The sequence below is a fragment of the Danio rerio genome, chromosome 19, assembly GCF_052040795.2.
Source record: "Danio rerio strain M-AB ecotype USA chromosome 19, GRCz13ab, whole genome shotgun sequence".
Taxonomy (NCBI): Eukaryota; Metazoa; Chordata; class Actinopteri; order Cypriniformes; family Danionidae; genus Danio; species Danio rerio.
In genome coordinates, this window is record NC_141039.2 from 46,063,794 (window position 1) to 46,089,410 (window position 25,617).

General features: G+C 34.9%; 2 protein-coding genes across 2 annotated transcripts in view; both read left to right on the forward strand.

Annotated features, from left to right (window-relative positions):
* Positions 1-25,586, forward strand: si:ch211-199g17.2. The gene is made up of 14 exons (XM_087296079.2): positions 1-76; positions 3,362-3,418; positions 4,047-4,118; positions 4,193-4,326; positions 6,151-6,264; positions 7,743-7,800; positions 8,979-9,062; positions 13,453-14,214; positions 15,615-15,731; positions 15,833-15,978; positions 18,052-18,165; positions 18,254-18,311; positions 20,905-20,988; positions 23,203-25,586. Exons 2-14 carry the CDS (start codon positions 3,394-3,396, stop codon positions 23,790-23,792), a joined length of 2,358 nt encoding a protein of 785 aa, XP_087152205.2. The 5' UTR covers positions 1-76; positions 3,362-3,393; the 3' UTR covers positions 23,793-25,586.
* wasf2 (WASP family member 2) overlaps positions 1-25,617 on the forward strand; it is a gene marked incomplete in the record, with an annotated part of 185,745 nt that overhangs the window by 54,530 nt on the left and 105,598 nt on the right.

The following is a 25,617-nucleotide window of genomic DNA, read 5'->3' on the forward strand; positions in this document are numbered from 1 at the left end:
GAATATTCAAATGAACACGCCTCTAAAAACAGCACACTCGCCTTTCGATTCACACAGAAGCTAGAAAAGCGTGCAGGTAGGCAAGCAGAATATCATATTAACTCTTTGTCAAACGACGTCTTAATGTTTAGTTATTGTTGAGTTTAGTTTTGTTCTCTGGATTTATCGACAAGATAGCCGCACGTGCTTTACAAACAGTCTAATGACTTTCACGTTACTTGCTAACCGTTATTATCTCCTTTTTAAAAACCCAGTTCCCTCATGTGGCTAATTTAATAGTGTTAGTTTACTAATATTTAAGATTTAAACTGTTAATGAGAGTTAATACAATTTGTGCCTACAAATTAAGCTTTTAATGATGTAAGTTAACGTAGGACTGGATTTAAGAAGTCGTTATACTTTTCTTTTCACGTAATGAGACGATTATGTTTGATAATTTCTGCAAATATATCTTCATGTAACGTTATAAAAACAAAGATTGCGATCTGTCAGTATCTGTTGCATCACAAATGTTAGCTTTTGACTTTATTCCGCGTTCACGGATATATTTTTAGCACTCACAGTTAAAGGAACAGTGTCACACCCTATGAATATTTATTAAAGATGAAAATACACTTTATATAATTATTAAAATATACAACTTTGATTAAAGTATCGTACAGTATGTAAATGCCGTGGACGACTGCGCTCAAAAGATTAGCCCATGTTGTGTGAAAGCTAGCAAACCCCCCCCATTTACACATTTTAATACAGGCCCTGATCTTTATCAGCTCTTTTTTTGCTTTTAGGGATTCCCTTTTGTGCAATAAAACAAATACCTTTGATAGTTTTTTGCCTTAGATCAGCTTTGTTAAAAAGAAAGCTCACCCCAAAAAAACAAACAAAACAAAACAGCTTCATCATTTACTGTTCCTCAATTTTTACTTCTTCTGTTGAACACAAAAGAAGATATTTTGAAGAATGTTGGTTGATGGTAATCATTGATTTCTGAAGTAGGGAGAAAATACTAGAAGTACATGGGTCGCAGCAACCAGCATTTTTCTAAACGTCTTTTGTGTTCAACAAGAAAGAAACTCAAATTGGTTTTGAACATGAAAGTACACTTCATATAATAATTAAAAAATATATTTTAGATTAAAGTGTAGTACACAGTATGTAATGGCGTGGACGACTGCAAAAGATTAGTCTATGGTGTGTGAAAGCTAGCAGACCCCCCATTTACACGTTTTATGACAGGCCCTGATCTTTATCAGCTCTTTTTTTGCTTTTAGGGATTCCCTTTTGTGTAAAAGATAAGGTTTGCAATTAAAACAAATACCTTTCTTTGTTTTTTAGCATTAGATCAGCTTTGTTAAAGAGAGTTCACCCAAAAAAAATTTTTCTTCTTTTTTTTTCTTTTTTTTCTGTTGAACACAATAGAAGATATTTTGAAGAATGCTGGTTGATGGTAATCATTGACTTCTGAAGTAGGGAGAAAATACTTGAAGTACATGGGTCCCAGCAACCAGCATTTTTCTAAATATCTTTTATTGTGTTTTAACAAGAAATAAACTCAAATTAGTTTTGAACATATTGAAATACACTTCATATAAGAATTAAAATACGTTTTAAGATTAAAGTATAGTACACACTATGTAAATGGCATGGATGACTGCAAAAGATTAGTCTATTTGGTGTGAAAGCTAGCAGACCCCCCATTAACATGTTTTATGACAGGCCTTTATCGTTATCAGCTCTTTTTTGCCTTCAGTGATTCCTTTTTGTGAGAAAGATAAAGTTTGCAATTAAAACAAATAGCTAAAAGTTTTATTAAAGAGATAGTTCACCCCAAAATGAAAACAACCTCATTGTTTACTCTCCCTCAATTTTTCTTCTGTTAAACACGAAAGAAGATACTGTAGTTTGAAGAATGCTGGTTGATGGTAATCATTGACTTCTGAAGTAGGGAGAAAATACTAGAAGTACATGGGTCCCAGCAACCAGCATTTTTAAAAATATCTTCTTTTGTGATGAACAAAAAAAAAAGAAAAGAAACTTAAATAGGTTTTGAACAAGTGAAGGAAGAGTAAATGATGACAGAATTTTTATTTTTGGTTGAAATATCTCTCTAAAACCAAATTTGAGGCACGTTTCCAGATATGCTATTCACATACAAAGCGAGAAACCCTAAAAAATAATGTATATTTTGGCTCAAAGTAAATTTGAGTAAGTCTTTTTTCCTAACAATAAGTATGCTAGTTTGAATGGAGGACAAAATCTGCAAAAAAAATTTATTAAATAAATACACATATAAATAAACTAATAAATAAATACACAAATTCCAGCATAATTAAAAAAATAAGTACGCAAATAAATAAGTAAATGTGTGGGTATGTATGTATGTATGTATGTATGTATGTATGTATGTATGTATGTATGTATGTATGAATGTGTGTGTGTGTGTGTGTGTGTGTGTGTGTGTGTGTGTGTGTGTATGTATATTATTTATATATTTATGCAGGAATTATTAATAATTTATTAACTATTAATTCCTGCATAAATAAATATATAAATAATTAGAAGTGCTGTTTGAAAGGGGGGAAAAATCTATTTTCAGTTCAGCATTTTCTTATTCCCCAACATCAGCGTAATTTATTTAAAGAATAATCTGCCCGTACTACTTTTATATTAATTTATGCTGGAATTCGTGTTTTTTTAATCTATATTTATTTATAAGCATATTTATGTATTTATTGTTTTATTATGCAAGAATATGGGGATTTATTAATTAACTTATTTGTATATTATTTATATATTGTCTAATTTTTTTTTGCTTGAAAGAACAAACAATATACTAAGTAACAATAGTATTAAAAACCTTAATACAGTTAAAAGTTACAGCAGCATGAAGAAAAAATACGATAATTATAACATCAAACCTTAATAAACAAATATAAATTATAAATACAGATAAAAAAAAATAGGAATAATTAATTTCATACAGTACAATAAACAAAAGGGGGCCCAAGTCTTTAAAAATGACCTTCAAAAGATTGCTTAAGTTAATTTATCTCTTAGAATCTTAGAAATTACTTAGAAATATTTATAATGCATAAAGATCAGCCATTTAAAGAAGACCCTTAATTTTTTCTGAAAAAGTGTTGGGTTAGAAAACCCCTACATTTAAGCAAGTCATTGGTTAGCATCATAATATTATCAACCAAAAATTCTAATTCTACAAAAGGCCAAGTCTTTAGCTATTTTAAAAAATCAGATGTTGCATACTTTAAACTTAACCTGCTATTATGAACATACCTGTGTATATAATGAAAGCTTAGCTAATCTAAAGATTATTATTTTCCTTCTCTCTTTCGCCCTCTAGTTGTTTCTGATCGTCTTTTCAACACTCCGGTTATGCTTTCTTCCAGCTGCCCAGCAGGTTTGCTCTGACTATCACACTCGCACTCCTCCAACTACATAACATTTGACCTAGGGGTGCACAATGTATTGTTTCAGCATGGATATTGCAATGTGTTTGTCCGCAATAGTCCCATCTCAGGATCTGCAATGTTGAGGGATTATAGTAGAATGCAAGAATGCAAGAGATTTGTGGTGTTATTGCTAAGTATAACAATGACAGAGTGATACTTTATCATTTGTATGTATTTTAAAGGCATTTCAAGTGAATTTAAAGCATACAAGCACAAACATTTGCAACTTTAACAAAGAATAATTTTACTGAATTATTAATTCTGAATTATTGAAGACTATACAGTGTTTTTTTACATTTCAATTTACATTTCGATTTCTGTACTTGAATTCTGTTTGACTCTCCGAAAAACCTAAAAGCACTGCTATTTCACTTTTTTCTTCGCTCTGTTGTAATTTTTGTTAGCAATTTGTTTATTATTTTAACTATTTAATGCATGATTTACACCTTTCTAAAATGAACCCAATTAATCTAAATTCCTGTTGTTTTTTTTCGCTAAAAAACAAAATATTGCATTGATTTTTCTATAATATTCAGCCGTAATTTGACCAAAAAAATATGGCATGTTGTGTTCTAGGTGGGCACAGTCGCCTGTACAACTCCTTGCGTTCATATCTGGACAATCAGAGCCGAGCACAGCCCATTATTGGTAAGAGAGATCTGAATACTACGCTAACATCTGATTTATGTGTGTGTGTATTTGAACCGATGTAAATTTTTCAGGTCTAAACTCCATCACTGAGGTGCTGACACACAGACATCCTGCAGTTTACTTCTGTGATGTTTGCTTTCTGAGAATAACCAAGGCTGACGTTAGAAACCACATCATGGGCAGCATTCACAAATACAATTACACTGTAAGATATTGCTTTTTTGAGATTTTGATGTGACTGTTTTCATAAATTCATGTGTTTATATGAATATATAAGTATATAAATTTATATTCATTTATATGAATATCCTACATTTTATTTTTTTAATCAATATTTAAGTGCCTTAATTATGTATGATATGATTTACTATGATAAATTTTTTTTAATTCTCACTTAAAAGCAATACTTAAAATTAGTATTAATTAATTAAATTAATTCATATGTTATCTATTATTTATCAGGGTATCCACAGGTTGTTAAAAAGCCTTAAATGTCTTAAATTTTAAAAATTTGTTGTGCGTCTTAAATCATTTTAAACAGGTCTTTATTTTCCTCTGTCCAAGTAAAGCTACCTAATCGGGCCGACGTTCCATCCAATCACCAACAATCCATCTTAATAAAAGCAGGGAACGAAAACTAAAAACAATTATGCTGTTCCTCATGATAATAACAGAGCAGTTTATCCCTTTATGTTATCTTCCTTTCATACAAAAACTATTTACAGAAATAAGGGCGAGTAGACATACAATTTATATATAGACATGAAACTTAAGGTTTTATTACAGAAAAGCAATAGGTTGAATAAAAGTTATACTCAATCAATTTGGATTATTATTATTATTATAGTATTTCTTATTATTAATATGAACTTTTTTTTACTAAGGGCCCATTGAAATAATTTTCTTTAAATGTATTTATTTATTCATTCATTCATGCAGTAGTTATTATTTTTATATTATATAGTATTCCCTTTTTTGTTATTATGGGTAATCTATTTAAATGTGTTACATATATTTCAAATATAAATGTCAGCTTCTGTTATTTATTTGAGTTTAACCAACCTTCTAAAGTATATGTTTACTTAGAATATTTAAATTATATATTTTATATAATGTTTTTTATAATGTTATGCAGTTATTATTATTATTAATAATAATATTATTATTTCTATAGTATTTATTATTATTTTTTATTATTATTATTGTTGTAGTATTAATTATTATTATTTTTGTTATTATTATTAACTTTTTGCAATAGGATGAATAGGAGTTATACTCCATCAATTTGGATCAAAAGCCAACAAATATATATTTTTAAGTACTTATGTAATTGTCTCCACAATAAATATACTTTGAAAAAAAAATTATGATAAAAATAGTGTATACAACTAGAGTTTTACTTGTTTTGACACGTTAAAGTATGTCGCTAAGAAATAATTTATTTATTTATTATTTTTGTGGCAAGCAAAAATAAAATCCATTGTCCCAACCGGGCCATTAGAAATAACCATTAGTGTTTAGCTCTGTATACTGTAAGTCTAAAATTTCACTCATAATAGTCTTAAAGTCTTAAATCGGACTTGATAAAACATGCAGAAACCGTGTTTATTATCATTCTTTTAATAGCATTTTTAAGAGATATGAATATTAACTATTCTATTCAGGGTGTTTTTCTTTTGGTAATTGTCAATACTATAGTAAAACATTAACATTCATTATGAGAATTCAGCAGATTTTGATATAGAATTTTTTTAATCAAGTAATCTAGATACTCTTAATACTATTATACTATCTAGTTACTAATAGTTTCATCGATATTGCATTTTGTAGCTTTTGAAATTGTAAGTTATTTTCATTTTGGCTCAGATTTCTTTCTCTATATTTACCTTGTTTATTTGTATTATTACTTGATTTTTCTATTGGCTTCTGGTGATCATTGATTAAACTCATTAAAACATTTTCGACCAAACCTAATGTCTGCTGATCCTAGTTATATCAGTTTTCTTTTGTGTTTATTTATTTTGAACAGAAATCGCTTCATGAACACGGATGGAGATCTGACACAGACCTGACTCTTCTGGCTCGCCATTTAATGGAAATTGCAAAAATGGTTGAAAAGAAAGAGGGAACAGGAGATATACAGGTGAAAGACTTTATAGTATACAAAAGTGTTAAAACATAGCCTTCCTAACTAGAGCTCCACAGTATATCGTTTCAGCATCAATAACGCAATGTGCGGATCTGCAATAGTCGCATCGCAAGATATGCAATGTTGAGTTTGAATTAGGGTTGCACACTATATCGTTTTAACATCGATATCGCAATGTTTGCATCTGTAATAGTCACATTACAGAATAAGCAATGTTGAGTTGGGATTATACAGTTGATTATAACCAATGCAGAGTTGAATCATAATAGAGTAAAAGTTTATTATCTGCATGCATTTTTAAAGAGATAGATCTCCAATGTAACTTAACTCACCATTTTCATTTCACTCTTCACTTGTTTCAAACATTTACGAGTTTCTTTTTTATGTTGAACACAAAAAAGATATATTTTGATAACTCATAAATGTTTTAAACCAGTGAAGGGATGAGTAAATCATTCAGTTCGTTTTCGGATGAACTATCCCTTTAAGGCATGTGGTTGTATGAACATTTCAGTAGTTTAGAGTTTAAATCATTAGGCTAAAAGAAATTATAAGGTTTTTAACTTTCATGAAGATTACATTATGAGACATTGCAGTGTTGATTATTCAATATCTATACCTCAATACTCTTAGACGCTCCAGGAAACTATAACTCACTTTTATCTTTGCTATATGGTATTTATCTATGCTTGAAATGTATTTGTTATATATTATTTGAGATTTAAAATATTACATATACCCTACAAAATCACCTTAATTCATCTGAAATTAAGATTTTTTTCCTATTAAATCTGTTTAAGTCACCTGGTAAAACTGTATTCGCATCGCAATACATATTGCAGAAATGTCTGATTTTTGCAATATCGTGCAGACCTAGTATGAATTATAGTTAAAAAGAACAAGCGATTCACTGCTAAGTTTAATCATAATGTAGCCAAGGTTTATCATTTGCAAGTGTTTTTAAGGCATTTCAAAAGTTTAAAACATTTGAGCACAAAAAAATATGATGTTTTTGGGTGTAACAAATTATAATTGCATTTAATTATGTATTCAGAATTTATACAATTTATGCAAAATAATAAAACTTTTGTCCTGTTTCTAGTCCTAATTTCTACATTTCAAAGCAAAAACAAGATTGTTTTACTCACCCTAATGGCAGATCATTTAGCTTATTTTAAGAAAGAACTCTTAATTTTAAGTTATTTCTTCTGTAGGTGAAAATAATACAATATTTTTACTTAATCTAAGAATTTTTCAATGTTTGGACTAGAAATGAGACAGAGCGTTCTTCTGCATTGTTTTTATTGTACCTGAATAATGTTTGACTCCCCAGAAAACTACCAAATAGAGCTATTCATCTTGTCAAACTGTATTTATTCATATCACAATTTTTATCGCAGTAAAATAAAACATTGCAATGTCATATTTTTCTACTATTCATAACTAACCTTATATTTTCTGCACTTGGAAAGGTTCTGTGTGTGGATGAAGTTGTCTACAAGGAGATCACCTCAGCTCCTCTCCCTGACGGTCTGTCTTTTATATTTGATGTTTTGTCTTCAGCGTTCATTTATTCTACAGTTATGGGAAAGAGTTTCAGCTAAAAACTCATTCAGTTTATATCATTCAGTTTATAACTCATATTTATATACAGTAAGTAGACGCTTTAAAGGTTCACAAAAGCCTTGAGTACTTTTTTTGAGATGTTAACAGATTTGTCTGTGTTGAGCATCAGTTAAGACAATGTTAGCACCTGTCAGCTTTAATTGTGGGAAAAACTAGATAGTTTTGAGCTTTTGTCTGCTAATTTCTGCTTCCGGGTTTAAAATGATTTTTGGGGCGGATCAAAATCGGCGACGTAGCGCAAAACTGCAAGTGCAAAGATGACGCGTCGGTTTCTCATTATTATTCATAGCGGAGTTTTCTTATCCTATGAGAAGAGACGGCTTCTTAATTATTCATGACTGCGTGTGCTTTCCGAAGGCAAGGCAGACCTGCCAGTGCCAAGCTGTGAGACACAGACCCAGAGCACACAGTAGTTAGCAGTTCATGAAGGGTGTAATGTGTTTGTTTCCATGATCCACGGAGTTTGTTGCATGTTTTTCCCCACGATGCTGTCAGGGCCAATACAGCAAAGCTGTTTGTGTCCAGCAAGCATTTTTGTCGGGAGAGCAGTACAAGAATTGGAGAATGGCGGACGCTGTCTTTTATCAGGAGTTCGTTCACACTTAGACACATCACCGTGCTGTTGTGTTCGTCTAAATCCTCTAGATTACCAACAGGACTAATGGTTAAAATAGACAGGGAAAGAGACCTGCTGCACTGAGTCTGCATGCAGACCCGGAGATTAAGGGAAAAGTCCTCATTTATAGTGTTTATATGAACAGTTGTTTGCTCCCATCCTTCTTCCCTGCTGGCTCTGCCCATTCCTGCCCTTTGCTCGCGAGCTCCACGTCCATTATGATGCATCTTTTGAAAAAAAATAAAAATTCTGAGGTAGACCCGAACCGAAAGTGGGGGGTGTCATGACCCTTTAATCCTGAGTGACAACAGAAGGGAAGTGATTGATCTAAAAGTTTGTTCACATCTGATGTCGTCACATTTTTCTGCCACAATTTTGTATCTTTATGAAATTTAGAATTTAAGGAAGTTTCTAACATGTGTGCCTATTTTAACCCTCAACACATCCTTTTTCTCAATGTTTGTAGCTTTTGCTCAGATGAAAGAGATAAAGAAGCAACCAAAGCCTAATGCACGGGATTTACACACAGTTCAACACAGCCAATCAGAAGGTATTATTACTACAGTGTGTTTAATGTGACTATTTTTGCTCCATTAGGGCTGTGCAATATTAATAACGAATATGTATATATTATATCTAATACTATATAAATCTGTGTCGACCCCAGATTAATAAAGAATCTAAGCCGAAAAGAAAATGAATGAATATCAGTCAAGGCCAAAATTATTGATACCCCTGGCAAATTCTAATTTAGTTATGTTTATTAAATCTGCACTTTTTAATTAATTATTTAATTTATTTTTGATCTGAAATGAGACAGGGTTGGGGTGACACGGTGGCTCAATGGTTAGCACTGTCGCCTCACAGCAAGAAAGTCGCTGGTTTGAGTCCCAGCTAAATCAGTTGGCATTTCTGTTCTGTTTGCATTTTCTCTCCATGTTGGCATGGGTTTCCTCCAGGTGCCCCACAGTCCCAACAGATGCACTATAGGTCACTTAAATAAACTAAATTGGCCGTAGTGTATGTGTGTGTATGGATGTTTTCCAGTTCTGGGCTGCAGCTGGTAGGGAATCTGCTTGTTTAAAACATATGCTGGATAAGTTGGCGGTTCATTCCACTGTGGTGACCCCTTATGAATAAAGGGACTAAGCCGAAGGTAAAAACATCCATATACTCTTGCATTCACACAGTCATTTACACTCATACACTACAGCCAATTTAGCTTATTCAATTCACCTACAGTGCATATGTTTGGTCTGTGGGGTAAACCGGAGCACCCGTTGGAAACCCACGTCAACATGAGGAGAACATGCAAACTCCACACAGAAACGCTAACTGACAATTGTGAGGCAGTTGTGCTACCCACTGAGCCACCACGCCACACTGAATCACAAATTCAAGCGTTAGTAGGTGACAGTCTTTGTGAATGAACTATTTCAACGATGAGTCATCGATTCAATGATCCATTGATAAACCCAGTTCATTCTGTTGTGAAGTAAAGACGTGAAAGACCAGGAGGCTTTTGGATATCTTCAAAGCAGAACCCTTTAATGGGAACCCACCATTGCTGTGTTCATTGTCAAAAATTCTGAAGTAGTGCAGCAAGGCTTTCAGTTAAATACACAATTTAGGTGGCAGTGCTTATTAGTAGAAACAAAACAACTGGCATGACAAGTTTAGTTGAAGATCTGGTTCTGAGGTTTTACCTGCCTTAAACGACCTGAAAGTATCACCCAGGAATTCATGCAGTACAATTCACAGCCGTGCCTCGAGCTTGCAATTTGCATTACATTGGAGAAATGATACTGTCTCAAGAAGAGAAAGAATTACAGCTTATGCGAGTTGTTTGTAATGCAGTATCTATGGGGGCGGGACAGTAAATTTGACCTCGTTTTTCGTTCTGACTGCCGTTATCAGTCTCACACAAATGTTTTCCTTCTTCTGAAAGTCTTGAAAACATCATTAATCAGTTTTTCTTTTATTATCTGAGCAAGCAGGAATGCAAAAAAAAAATATAGGTTGTACTCGCCCATTCACTGCGCTCTAAGTTTATCCAGCTGTGATGATTTCTGCTGCTGAGAAACTCAGGGATGTTTTGGATTTTTCAATCAAGTTAAATAAGTATGATAAAATGCCTCATCAAAGTGCTTTTAGACTCTCAAGATCATTTGTTTAGTTAGTTTGTAATTATAGCGAATGACATACTTGAAATACATTTGTTATGTCCATAAATATTGGGACATCGATGCTCTTGACTCTATATATTAACACAATGCATTTGAAATTAAACAAACAAAATGTGCTTGAACTGCAGACTGTTAGCTTCAATTTGAGGGTATTTACATCCAAATCAGGTGAACGCTGTAGGAATTACAACAGTTTGCATGTGTGCCTCCCACTTGTTAAGGGTCCAAAAGCAATTGGACAATTTGCTTCTAAGCTGTTCCAAGGCCAGGTGTGTTATTCCCTCATTATCCCAATTACAATGAGCAGATAAAAGGTCTAAAGTTCATGTCAAGTGTGCTATTTTCATTTGGAATCTGTTACTGTCAATTCTCAAGATGAGATCCAAAGAGCCGTCTCTATCAAAATGAAAAAAACAAAACAAAACCCATCAGGGAGATAGCAAAAGCATCAGACGTGGCCAAAACAACTGTGTGGAGCATTCTTAAAAAAGAAAACAACACACCAGTGACCTCAGCAACACCAAAACACCCGGAAGAGCATAAAAAACAACTGTTTTGGATGACCAAAGAATTCTTTTCCTGTTGAAGATAAACCCTTCAGAACAGTTGGCCAGATCAAGAACACTCTCTAGTAGGTAGTTGTATGTGTGTCAAACTCAACAATCAAGAGAAGATTTCAACAGAGTGAATACAGAGGGTTCACCACAAGATGTGATCCTCAAACAGAAAGGCCAGATAAGAGTTCTAAAAAGCCTTCACAGTCCTGGAACAACATCCTATGGACCGATGAGATCAAGATCAACTAGTACCAGAGTGATTGGAAGAGTATGGGGAAGGAACTCCTTATGATCCTATGCAGTGAAGTAGGGTTGTAACAATATACCGGTATGACGGTTTACCACGATTTGAACGTGCACTATTATCATACCATGAACAATTGCATATCAACGGTTTTAACCCTTAAAGACCGAGACAGCCACCCGCGGCTAAAAATAAGTATTGCTCTTAAATGTTTAATAACTTTTGATCCGCTGATCCGATTCATACAATTCAAAGATTGGCATAAAGAAGAGAATCTCAGCTTTCCAGTGCTGTATAACATCCAGTGCACATAACATTCGCGGACTTTCAGAGGCTCCGGAATCAGTGCGGTTACGTCATCAACATTTGACAACGCTGATTTGACAAAAAAACGCTCGTCACTGTGTCTCCGGACAAATCAGACATGATACATTGATGCATTGTCCCTCCTCCATGCCCAGATTGGTTCAAACTCGCTATATCACAACCAATAAGCATAGGTTTCGCTTTTGTTTGTGGACCAAGCTTTTTGAACAACACGGAATGAGAGATAGGCTGTACATTTATGCGCGGCTAAATAAAACGCAAAAAAAAAAGTTTTGCATGAAATAATTCTCATACTAAGTACTTTTGCATGCACAGCAGCACAGAAACATGACAAAACAGTGACACAGCAAAGACGAACTGCTGCTCTTGCTGTTTTCAAAAGACGCAAATGAAGATGCAGCTGTTTGTCTGCATTGCATACAACCACATCCAAATCCATGCTGGCACATAGAACCTAAGGATGTTCCATATTGAATCTAGTTTCGTTATGTAACTATTTATAGTATAGTAAATATTTATATCTATTTTTTACTGAGGATTTGCACCATGTTTATTTGGACTTTATTTGGACTTTGACACATTATTTATTATTTTCTTATTTTTATTTGTTCATTGTAAGTGGTGTTGTTTATAGTAACTAAAAATATATTATTTGAAAAAAGTCAAATTTGCTTCACTGTTCTATTATTTTGTAACATTTGTAACATACCGTATACCGCGAAACCGTCAAACCGTGGTATTTTTTTAGACGATTATCATACCGTGAAAAATTCATACCGTTACAACCCTACAGTGAAGCATGGTGGTGGTAGTGACATGGCGTGGGCATGGATGGCTGCCAATGGAACTGGTTCTCTTGTATTGATTGATTGATGTGACTGCTGACAAAAGCAGCAGGATGAATTCTGAAGTGTTTCCGGCAATATTTTCTGCTCATATTTAGCCAAATGCTTCAGAACTCATTGGATGGTGCTTCACAGAGCAGTTGGACCATGACCTAACGCATATTGCAAAAGGAACCAAAGAGTTTTTGAAGGGAAAGCAGTGGAATGTTATGCCATGGCCTAGTCAATCACCTGATTTGAATCCGATTGAGCATGCATTTCACTCGCTGAAGACAAAACTAAAGGGAAAAGGCCCCAAGAAGAAGCAGGAACTGAAGACAGTTGCAGTAGAGGCCTGGCAGAGCATCACCAGGAAATAAACCCAGCGTCTGGTGATGTCTATGCGTTCCAGACTTCAGGCTGTAATTGACTGCAAAGGACTGCAACCAAGTATTAAAGCTTTTATGATTATTATTCTGCCCAATTGCTTTTGGACTCTTAACAAGTGGGAGGCACATGTGCAAACTGTTATAATTTCTACAGCGTTCACCTGATTTGGATGTAAAAACCCTCAAATTAAAGCTGACAGTCTGCAGTTAAAGCACATCTTGTTCACTTTATTTCAAATCACTTGTGTCGCTGTATAGAACCAAAAATGTTAGAATTGTGTCTGTTCAAATATTTATGGACCTACCTATATTTAGCTTCAACATCCTTAAAGCAACAATTATAATACTGTTGAAGACTTTAAGTATTGCACACTTGTTTGATCTATTTGAATGCATCTTTGTGTTTATGAAAGGCAATGGAACCAAAGTTGAATGGCAGCAGATGTCTGGGAACGTGGATGGGAATGGACATCGTTCCACTTTGTATCCAACCCATTATGTGTCCACTATACCATCAAAATGTCCAGCTGATGTTGAACCTCAGACAGTCTCAACCAGGCCAGCACCAAATGCGTTGATCCCTAGTGTCAAACCATTACTCATATGCCAGAATAAATCTACACCTAACAGTCTTGTGGATCCACATGTTTCATCAAGGATTCCTGTTCTGGGAAGTTTCATCAGCCAACACGTAAGTCAGGATCAACCACACAGAAACCAGAGTTTTCAAACATACATGTCATCCGAAAACCAGTGTTTAACTCAAGTGTGGAGAGTTTCATCAGTAAGACCACCAACACATTGGAGCCCAGTCGGACCTCCTTGCCGGAACTACATAGTGTGTTCTGATGAAGACAACAGGAACACAGTCATGCAGTCATTTGGAGTTGGTTATGAAACCCATGCCCTGCGTTTAGCTCAAACCACTCCATACCAAACACCATCTTATACTGTGAGCCAAAATGTACCAGAGATAACCCAGGATTTAACTTATGAATATTTGAGAAAGGAAAGCTCATGTAATGGTCTGGAGCCACGCAGTGATGTGAAGACCACCAGTTTAATGAAGCCCCACAGTATTGGTGTGTTGGAATCTGCTGTAATGCATCCAAATCAGTCACATGATCAGGCGTATTCACAGGAGCCAATCAACAACAACAGTTGGGAAGCACATGGTAATGACTTTTATTTTTGGGACTCTTATTTTGTATTTTTCTTCCGCATATAATGCATGGTCAAAGATTTTTATTGCATGTAATAAATAGAGGTTAATTTATTTACATAGGATGTTAAATGCAAGTAAAATGTCTATTTTAATGTTTAAAAGAAATTATTCTTACAATGAAATTTAAAAGATATGCGTGAAATAGTGTTGCATCGTTATTTGGCATATGCAAATGCACTCACTGGTCACTTTATTAGGTACACCTTACTAGTACTGGGTTGGACCCCCTTTTGCCTTCAGAACTGCCTTAATCCTTCATGGTCCATATTGAAATCACAGTTGCTGCAGATTTGTCGGCTGCACATCAATGATGCGAATCTCCCGTTCCATCACATTCCAAAGGTGCTCTATTGGATTGAGATCTGGTGATTGTGGACACAATTCTCAACTGGTACTAATGGGCCCAAAGTGTGCCAAGAAAATATCCCCCACACCATTACACCACTAGCCTGAACTGTTAATACAAGGCAGGATGGATTCTTCTTTCATGTTGTTGACGTCAAATTCTGATCCAATCATCTGAATGTCGCAGCAGAAATCGAGACTCATCAGACCAGGCAACATTTTTCCAATCTTCTATTGTCAAATTTCGGTGAGCCTGTGTGAATTGTAGCCTCAGTTTCCTGTTCTTAGCTGACAGGAGTGGCACCCGGTGTGGTCTTCTGCTGCTGTAGCCCATCTGCCTCAAGGTTGGACATGTCTGTTCAGAGATGCTCTTCTGCAGACCTCTGTTGTAACGAGTGCTTATCTGAGTTAGTTGTCTTTCTATCAGCTGGAACCAGTCTGGCCATTCTCCTCTGATCTGGGATCAACAGGGCATTTGCGCCCACAGAACTACCGCTCAGATATTTTCTCCTATTCACACCATTCTATGTAATCCCTTGAGATGCTTTTGCGTGAAAATCCCAGTAGATCAGCAGTTTCTGAAATACTCAGACCAGCCCGTATGGCACCAACAACCATGCCACGTTCAAAGTCACTTAAATCCCCTTTTTTCCCCATTCTGATGCTCAGTTTTAACTGCAGCAGATCGTCTTGACCATGTCTACATGCCTTAATGCATTAAGTTGCTGCAATGTGATTGGCTGATTAGAAATTCGCGTTAACAAGCAGTAGGTTAGGTGTACCTAATAAAATGGCCGGTGAGTGTTTTATAGCAACATCTGTGCTACCTAATTATTAAAAATACATTATTTTTCTTTAAAAAAAACTGTCTATGACATTTGTGTTTGTGCTGATAACATGTTTAAAATGTTTTCATATGTCCTGGAAAATGAGCAGTGTCTAAAGCCATTGAAAAGTGCAGATGCACTATCTTAGGGTTTGTCTAATTTTCTTTTATATTTACAGTGGAACAAGAAAACAAATATCTGATGTCACAAAACCCAATTACCCAGTTCTCTCAGACTCCCCAACGCACCTCAGATGTGGCTAATGTCAACCACAGTGGTCAAAAGCCTCTTATAGGTGAGTGTGTCCACAGGCTTTTTATTCCTGCACAATAAATCACACACAAAAGATGATTCAGATTCACTGCACCAAACTGTCTGTGAGCTTGTTTGTCGCAGGTCTGCAAGCTGTTATTAAGTGCCAGTGCGTGCTGGGGAATGCACATCCGTGTTTTTACCTGTGCCAGGTGTGTTCTGTAAAGATAAGGAAGAGAAAAAAAATAATCAAGCACCTGATTAACCCTGACCACCAGAGAAACTACTTGGTAAGTGTTCCCGTAACCTTGACTTTGCCAGCTTCTGAATTACAATTTTTGTAAAACCACTTTAGCTTAGGGGCATACATGTTCATGTAGTAAAAAGGAATGAGGAATAAGGAAGAGGTTGGAGGAAGAAAAAAAGAAGGAAAAAAAAACATGATCACTGACACAGAAGCGAGGATAGGTTTTTTTATGGTTAAGGTTCGGTTTTTTTATACTGTTTCGCTAAATAAAATATCTGACCAATCAGATGAGGCCTTCAATCATCTGAGGCTTTACTGAGGCCTTTACTATCTTTATTCCAGTTTTTCCAGTAGCTGTTGTTAGGTAAACCTAGCGCTGAAAATCAATACAAATGATGGTAGACGAGGAAAAATGACAACAATAATAATAATAATCTGTGGTTTTCAGTCATTTGTGGTGTTTTAGGGTGCTTTCACACTTGGTTCAATTGCCTGGACTGTACCCAAGTTCGATTGTCCCCCCTAGCCACCTTCTCGGTTGGTTTGTGTTCATACGGTCTTTTTTCCTTGTAAACCTCGGTACGCTTTTGTCATCGAGCTACTGTTTTGTTCACAGCTGTTGCTAGGTGATGGTCACAAAAGCAAAAAGCCAAAATGGAAAGACGTCCGCGCATCAAAGGGCCACAGTGAGAGAGAGAAATGGAGTTTATTTTCATTTTCTCAATCGTAGTGAAATAGGGGCTTCTGCTGTAAGTGTCAGTGAAAGACAGCATTTTAAATACTCGCGCTTTTCCCCCTTCGCCATAGTAAGCTACAGCAACATAGCGCATATGTGATAGATGACGTAAGTACATAATAACCGGTTATGATTATTACTGAACCGATGACGAATTGTCCACGTCTGCATTGCGGTGCACTGAAGAAACAATTAATTTTGACACCCCTGTATTGTGTGCTCCACATGCTTCACATTAGTTTCTGACAGCTTCGCATTTAATTAAAGATTTAATAAACTATTATGGCTCAGAACAATGTTTTGTGTCAAATTTGTATGTTGTGTGTCAAGTAGATGTGTAATAAGTGGTATAAAGTACATCCAGGATGGTTGTTTTTGTAGAAAAATACTCTTAGCTTTGCATGGGGCTGCCGATAAGCCTGTCTGGCTTTACTCTGCGAGAACAACCACCTGGATGTACTTTATCCCTATTATGAATGAACTCAAGATGTTTTGGAAACTTCTGCCAGGTTGTTAAAACTATGGTAAATCCAATAACAGTGTGGCTGTTTTTTTTTTTTTACACCTCAAGTCATCAGCATGCATGGAATATTCTCCTTTGTTTGACATCAAATTGTGGCCTGGTGTCTCCTGTTGTCAGGCTTCTGATTAGCCAACATGGCTTTATTCGAATATTCAGTATATTATATATTATTCAACAAGTTCAAATATTCAACATGGCTATATTATACTAGCACAATATTCTTAACCACACCCTTTCTACTGTTAGTTTGCTACGAGTGAATAATGCCCAGAAAGAAAGCCCCGCCCCCTAATCAATATTCAGTTTCTGTTGGAAGTACATCAACATACTGAAATAAGTCTCAGCAACCTCCCGCTCACACAGAATATTAAGAATATAAAAATGTATTTTGCGTAAGCTCTCTAAAGTTTGCATGAACCAGAACATGCGACTGTTTTGTTTTTTTCGTATTGTGATATGGAATATTAAATGAGAAAACAGTGGGCGTGGCTTGTTTTTTTTACTGCAAGCTGATTGGATGTAGTAAAGTAGGCATTTCATTCAGAAAGATCTGGAAAATGGTTTAGGGAGAGTTATTACAGTCTAGACACCTTCTGCTCACCATTTCGATTTGGTTTCAAAACTAACAGGGAGGGGAGTGGTTAGGCATGTTAGCCACGCCTATCATCTCAGACTGACCTAATCAGAGAGTTTAACTGGAAGCAAACAGGAACAAACACTTGTTTTCTTAAAGACAAGCAGGAATTAATTGTTCACTACAAAACTGGCAGTGTGAGCTAACAAAATCAAATCATATGGTTGGTTATGATTGGATTTCATGTGTACTTTAAGTTTTATGAATGTCTTCATGTTGGCAGAAAGCTCACCATCCGGAGCTCTTGCTTAAAAAGTCCAAACCAGGCCTTACAATAAAGCAGCTTGAAGAGATCGCTCTCCAGCTGGAGAAAAAGGACGGAAGGCCACATATAAAGGTATTTTTCTATGTTAAAAAATATCAACTATATTAATCATATATGAATTAGATATGATGTGATTGTGGTAATTTTGTGTTGTTTGCAGGTGATGAACTTGCCTGTTCATATCTTTAATGATGTATTGCAGAAGGATTATCAGAGCTGTAAGTACTGCAGATAAAAGCTCAATATGTAATTGTGATATTTCATAACCAAACCTATAATACTGTACTCATTATTCTACCGTTGAAGGCAAAATGATGAGCTCTTCTGTGAAATGATGAACCCTTTGTCAAATATAACATTCATTTCAAGAGTTCACACTAAGCTGATGATTGATAATAAAGCTAGTTTGGCGTGCTGTCCTGGGAGAGAGCTCTGAGCTTATAAGATCCTCGAGCCCTGGGCTCCCTCCTGTTGCAAGGCGAGAGGGAAGTTTGAGCTCAGGTAGATCTCGATATGGACGTTGCAGGTGTACTCAGAGTTTAGCTAAAGTATTTGGATAAATTGTTTAGAGTGCTTGTTTTTGAACTGTGGGAGGAAACCGGAGGACCCGGGGAAAACCCACGCGACCACGGGGAGAACGAGCAAACTCCGCACAGAAATGCCGTCTGGTTTGGAAAGGAATTAAACCAGGGGCATTCTTGCTGTGAGGCAACATCGCTAATCGCTGGCCACCGTGACGCCCGTTTGAAAGGAGGGAAAGTAGGGTTGGGTGGGTGGGTGGGTGGGTTTCTTCAAGACGAAGATATTGAGATGAAAAAAGTCTGGTTATTTATAGTGAGTTAAGGATCGTCTGATAGGATAATCAGTCATTAGCTAAAGTTGGAACAGCTGTGAACAATCATAAGCACGTGATCCTCTCGAAATTTGTTTATAAATAAACTTCACTTATTGATTTTTCTTCGGCTTAATCCCTTATTTATCAAGGGTTGCCACAGCAGAATGAACTGCCAACTATTCCAGCTTATGTTTTACGCAGCGGATGCCCTTCCAGCCCCAACTCGTTACTGGGATAACACCCATACACTCTCATTCACACATACTCATACACTACAGGCAATTTAGTTCATCCAATTCACCCATAGCACATGTGTTTGGACTTGAGGAACCCGTAGGAAACCCACTCTAACACTGGGAGAACATGCAAACTCCACACAGAAATGCCAACTGGTCCAGCTTGGACTCAAACCAGTGACCTTCTTGCTGTGAGGCAACAGTTCTAACCACTGAGCCATCATGCCGCCCTCAAATATAACAGAACTAGGATATTTTTACAGACTTTCCCATTGTATATTTTTTAATTTCTAATATATATTTATATTAGAAATGCTGATGTCAGTGTTATTCGATTGGCTACAGAAGAAACCAATGTTCTCCAATAACTTGTCTAATAAACCTAACTTGCCTAGTTACTCAGTTAACCAAGATATGTCCTTAAATTGCACTAAGCTGAATGCTGTATCTTGCAAAAATAACTAGTAAAAAAGTATGTGCTGACGTAATGGCAAAGACAAAAGAAATTAGTTATGAGAAATTATTTATTAAAGCTATTGTTTAAAAATGTGTTCAGAAATGATTTCTCTGTTATTTATTTATTTATAATTTTTAAACAGGAAAAGATTAAAAGATAATCGGGCCTGACTCAGCATGAATGCTGTTTTTCAGCAGGTTCCTGCTCTGCAGAACATAAAAACAGACTGACATCTCATCCATCAACACAGTACAAACAATCACCAAACATATAAAATAAAGAAAAGCAGGCTACTATCTCAGTGGCTACAGCGATAGTTGACCATCAGATGACGAGCATGGGATTTTTTAAAAAGTCTCAGTGTTGGTATTGTTTTGAGATGTTAAATGAAGAAGTGGCTGATGAGAACTGGGAAGAAGCCCTGTCGAGAATAAAAAAAGCTTTAATAAATTCGGGACATGAATTAATTCAATTTAAAGTTTTACATCGCCTTCATTTCTCTAAAACTAGATTAAGTAAAATCTTTCAATCTATATCTCCTATATGTGACAGATGTGGTGGAGCAGAGAGGACATTATTATTTTGGTTTTGTCCTGTTCTTTATGAGTTTTGGTCCAGCATTTTTGAGTTCTTTTCCAGTGCTTATGGAACCACTATCCAATTTGGCTATTTTTGGATATTTAAACATAATGGACACCTTTCCATCAACCTTTCCATCATGGTTACAGCTAAAAAGATGATCTTACTTAATTGGAAGTCCCCAAAGGCTCCCTGTTTTAAGAGAAGGTTGTATGAGCTGCTTTATGTCATTCAAATGGAACGACTACGATTTGAAACTTCACAGAAAAAAGCTGAAACCACATGGGGACCTATTTTAACACTCTTGGGAATCTAGCATTTTACATTCGGAAATTTCCATCTCTAACTCATATATTCATGACACTGACTTTGTAAAAACGTGAATACTGTCATGTTTTTTTTTATTTGTTTTTGTTACATCTGTCATGTGAATATATATTTATGTGTATTTGGTAACTGAGACTATCCCTCCGTTTTTTTTTTGAGGGGGTGGGGGGGCTAATGTCAATTATTTTGTATTGTATTTTTTTCTTTTGTTTTCTTTTTATTGGTATTGTACAATTTTTGTTAAATATCTTCTAAAAAATGTTAAATAAAACAAAATATAACACAAAAAAAGATTTCTCTGTTAAACAGCAATATTTGAAAGTATTAAAATTTGACGAGGGCTAATAATTTGATTTTCAACTTTATTTCTTCAAAAGGTTTGTGTGTGGTGAACAGTGGAGTTGGTGTGGAGTGGACAACAAATCTGTTCTCTTTTAATGAAGGAAATGACAGAATAACAGGTGATCAGTTTCTCTTGTTATTGAACATCAGAATGTCCTGTTTGATTATTATTATTATTTCCAGATTTTTCATTTCATATCTTTTTCCATGATTTATGGAAGACATCAACTAAAATGTTGTTTATAGATATTGTATAGATGTTTTTGTAGATAATAAAAGACTGCATTTAAGGATCACAGTTCAGCAACAGAATACTAATTAACTGTCATTGACTACGTTTGTATGGACATCAGTAATCGAATTATTTGCCTCGATCTGAATTGGACAATATGATGGTGTTTACATGAGTTGCTTTTTGAATGTCCCTTTCATGATCCTGTTTTACATGTTATAGCACAGATCGATTAACGTTATTGCATCACCACTATCCACGTTTTAAATTTCATGTAATTTCATTTCATGAGACTCTTAATCAGAGTTTTGTCTTAATCGTATTAAAAACAGATTATTGGTGTCCATGTAAATGTACTCGTTGTAAATCTTTAAACCGTATCCTAGGTTGTGCAGATTTTGTCACTTTGTTTTAACATGCTGTACACGTATGTAAAATGGCTTTTCAAATGTAATTAATTGCGGTTTGTAAGATAACTCAATTTTGTTATGTCTATATTGTGATATATTTTAGTCAGTGCTGCCAGATATAGCTGACATTTTCCAGCCTAAAAACCGCCCAAAATATTAGATTAATATTTTATTTCTTTAATTTATTAAAACAAAAATAACCTAGTTACTTAAACTGTTATAATTGTTTAACCATACAGCAACTAATTCCAGCAGTCACATAACCACTACATAACCTGCTCACATCGAAACACTGCCACCACTCTCACCCGCACACTGCCCTTATTGTGGTGTATATTACACTACCTATTAGAGTATGTTTTATTTTTAAAATAAGGTATAAATTCATCCTATTTATGCATTTTAAATTCTTTTGAACATAATTAGGTGCTGCTTGTCAATCAGACTACACTTCTACACTGCAAAAAATGCTTTTCTTAGTTAGATTTTTTTGTCTTGTTTCTAGTCTAAATATCTAAAAAATCTTACATCAACAAGCATTTTCTAGGTTAGCAAAACATATCGTCTTGTTTTAAGAAATTATAAGCCGATATTAAGTGAGTTTTCCATAAAACAAGTAAAATAATCTGCCAATGGGGTAAGCAAAATAATCTTGTCTTTCCTTTTAACATAAGATTAATTTGCTTACCCCATTGGCAGATTATTTTGCTTGTTTTAAGGAAAAACTCACTTTATTTTGGCAAATTATTTCTTAAAAGAAGGCGATTATGTTTTATTTGTCTATAAAATTTTTCTTGATTTAATAATTAATAATTTAGATATTTGGGCTAGAAACAAGACAAAAAATCTAAGCACGAAAAGCATTTTTACAGTGTACGTTTGTTCTTGCTGTCAGTTGCAAGCAAAGGGGAGTCAGATTTTGATATAACTTTCCTTCTTCCTTATGCATGTTGGCCCACACGGTTTGCACTATGCACTGGCTACTACTTACTGAACGAAGTAGGAGCACACAGTTATGTTTTGTTAAATATGTTGCATACAATATTAACGTTTCAAAATCCCCATATTTTGTCAACCAGCTTATGCTCCCACCCCCCCCACCCCAACCCCCAAAAACATTCGAATTCAATACTGCCCAATCTGTCAACATTGTTTTTAATTTTTTCTGTATTTGACTTTTTACTTAAGGTTTTTGCTTTAAACAACAACAACAACAACAAAAAACTGTGAGTTTACGTAAAAATAAATCAAAATGATTCAAAAAATATTCTCCGTGAACAAATAAAAATAAATGAAGGAAGGAAGGAAGGAAATAGCAATTTTGTCCTAATCATGACTAATCAGTCTTGCCAGGAAATTAAATTGTGAGAAAAAATATAAAGCTACATTTTCCATTATTTGGACTACTTTTATCTTGACAAACCATCAAGATCTTTAAAAATATTCTTGTTTTTTTTTTTTTTGTGACATAAGATTAATTTGTGTACATCGTTAGCTTGTTTTACGGAAAAACTCACTTAATTTTGACATTATTTCTTAAAACAAGATAAATTTTTTAATTTTTTTGTCTAGAAAATGCATCTTGATTTAAGAATTATTAAATATTTGGGCTAGAAACGAGACAAAAAAATTGAAGAAAAGCATTTTTTGCAAAAAACAAATATTACAGACAGATTCTTCTTTTCCCAAAGGTCCCATTCCAACTCTCAATCGTCCAGCAGAATGTATCCCTCCTCCTTCAAAGAAACGTCCCATTGAAGATCAAGATGAAGCTCCAACTTGTGAGATGCACAAAAAAATAAAGACCGAAAATCCTGAAATGCCTAACACCAGTGCTAATGAAGTAAAGGAGACTGTGTTTAAGGTAAGCCTGTCTATGCAGGCTGGACCCCCCATTGTCATCGAGAGAGCACCTCTAAAAGACAAGACCACCATAGCGCCAGAGATCGAAGAGCAAAACACACGTTCTCAGCTTTGCATTTACGGCTGTCCACACACAGTCGACAACACCACACAGCAGGAACTCCTTCACACGGACAACCACACACTGACAGCTACAGACTCTGAGCAGCTCGTGATTCCAGCTCAGTTTGACCACACGGAGCAGTTCAGTAGTCAAACTGAGCGGTCTCAGATGCTGGAGGACTGTGGTCCAGTGGTCACTGTGCAGCGTGCTGATTGGCCGGAGCAGAATTACTGGGACTTCAGAAACAGCCAATGGCAGAGCAGAGATGCAGGTGCTCATGCTGAGTGTGCAGGGTACATGCAGTACTGGTGGTGATTCTGAGCCTTCGAGAGAACAAATAATACAAGGACATTTGGCAGAGGATGCAGCAAACCATTTTGCTAAATAATTGAGTCCAGATAGTACAACTTCAGATTTTATTCAGATCCATTTACGTGAAGTTTTCATTAGTGTACTTAATTTGGCCTTCTCCATCAAAGTGATGGTGATTATGTATTAATAGTTTGCATGTAAATACGGTAGTACATGTATACATGCATATGTGATGGTGTCATAAATGTATGCATATATATATGTATATACATGCATACATATGACACCAACCCAAGCATGTATACGGTATGTATATGTGTACTACATAAACGTGTGTACATGTAATGCATAAACGATATATATGCGCACATACATATAAATGTATACAAACACACATTTGAGTGTGTGTGTGTGTATATTTAGATAGCATTGCTGTTTTGTAGTAAACAGAAACATATAAAGAGTTCAGATGCAAAAAAACTCTAAATGAGCATTTTTTCCTCAGTCTGCTGTTTATATGCTGTCATTGGACTTTAAAGGCAATGAAAATAACATATTCATCACCATAAAAGTAAAACGTATAAAACTACACAGAAAAAAAAATAGAAAAATGCTAATTTTAGAAGATTTATGATGGCATTTAGAGGCTTTCGCATCTGAACTCTTCTTAAATCCTCTGTGTTCCCAGTTTGTTTGTGTAAATAGTAAATATACCTGTTAATTTGCATTCAGTAGCATTAACTGTCATTGCAATATTTTTTCCAGATATAAGCATACATTTACAATTTGGAGAAAAAAGTTGCTCATTTAGTTGCAGGATTAAGCAAACAAAATCTTAATCTTAATAATCCCTTCTCTGAGAACAACAACATTTATTAAAACAAAATCAAAAAGGTTTTCCTAAACCAGAATCATTTTAAAAAGTGATGGATTGGTAATCAGAACCAGCTACTGTAGATAAAGAAACATAATAAAGTAAGAAAAATACCCCTCAAACATTAATTAATAGCTTTTTCACATAATTGTTTTTGCCTTTCAATTTTTGTTCCCCAGAACGGCTTCATTTTTTTAAGTGCGCTATTTTTTAAGTATTATTTAGCAGAATCGTTTAGTTGCTATGACATTTACATTTAGTTAAGGTATATGCATATTTGGGTTCAAAAATTATATTTTGTTTGGAGAACTATATATAAAACAAGTTAACATTTATTTATATAGAGTGAGCGTGTTGCTGTTTACTAGTTAACAAATGCAGGTTTGTTACCAATGACCATTAACAGATGGTCAGATATACCAGTTCCTTTTCATATTTTGAAGCATTAATTCCTTTATCTCTGGTACAGAACTCTGCAAATGAGATGTCAACTCTATTTTTAGAAGATTTGAAGAAAATTTAGTTTATATGCATTCATAAGCTAAGCTAAAGTTATGTTGTTATTAGTTTAAATGTTAAATACTTTTCATTCACCTGGTTTGAAGTTAGCAGCAGCACTTGGAAGTGCATTTTCTTTCATTTAAAGTTAAATAGTTATCAAATGTGTTTCAAACAGACAGACAGACAGGCAACACAGATTAGCTTTTGTTGTTTTGTTAATTTCACTGGTTTTATTACTGAACATGTTCATATTGTTGTTATACCAAGAGTAGATGTTTTGAGAATCAGCCAATTTCTTTAGTTTTATTTTTTTGTCGTGGCTGTCAGAACTGCCTTTAAAGTGTTAAATGTGAAATCATTTGTATTATAACTGTTTATTTTAACATCAAATACATCTTTAATAAAATGTGTATTTTCACAAACATTGTGTGGGTAAATCTGTTTTTTTTTCTT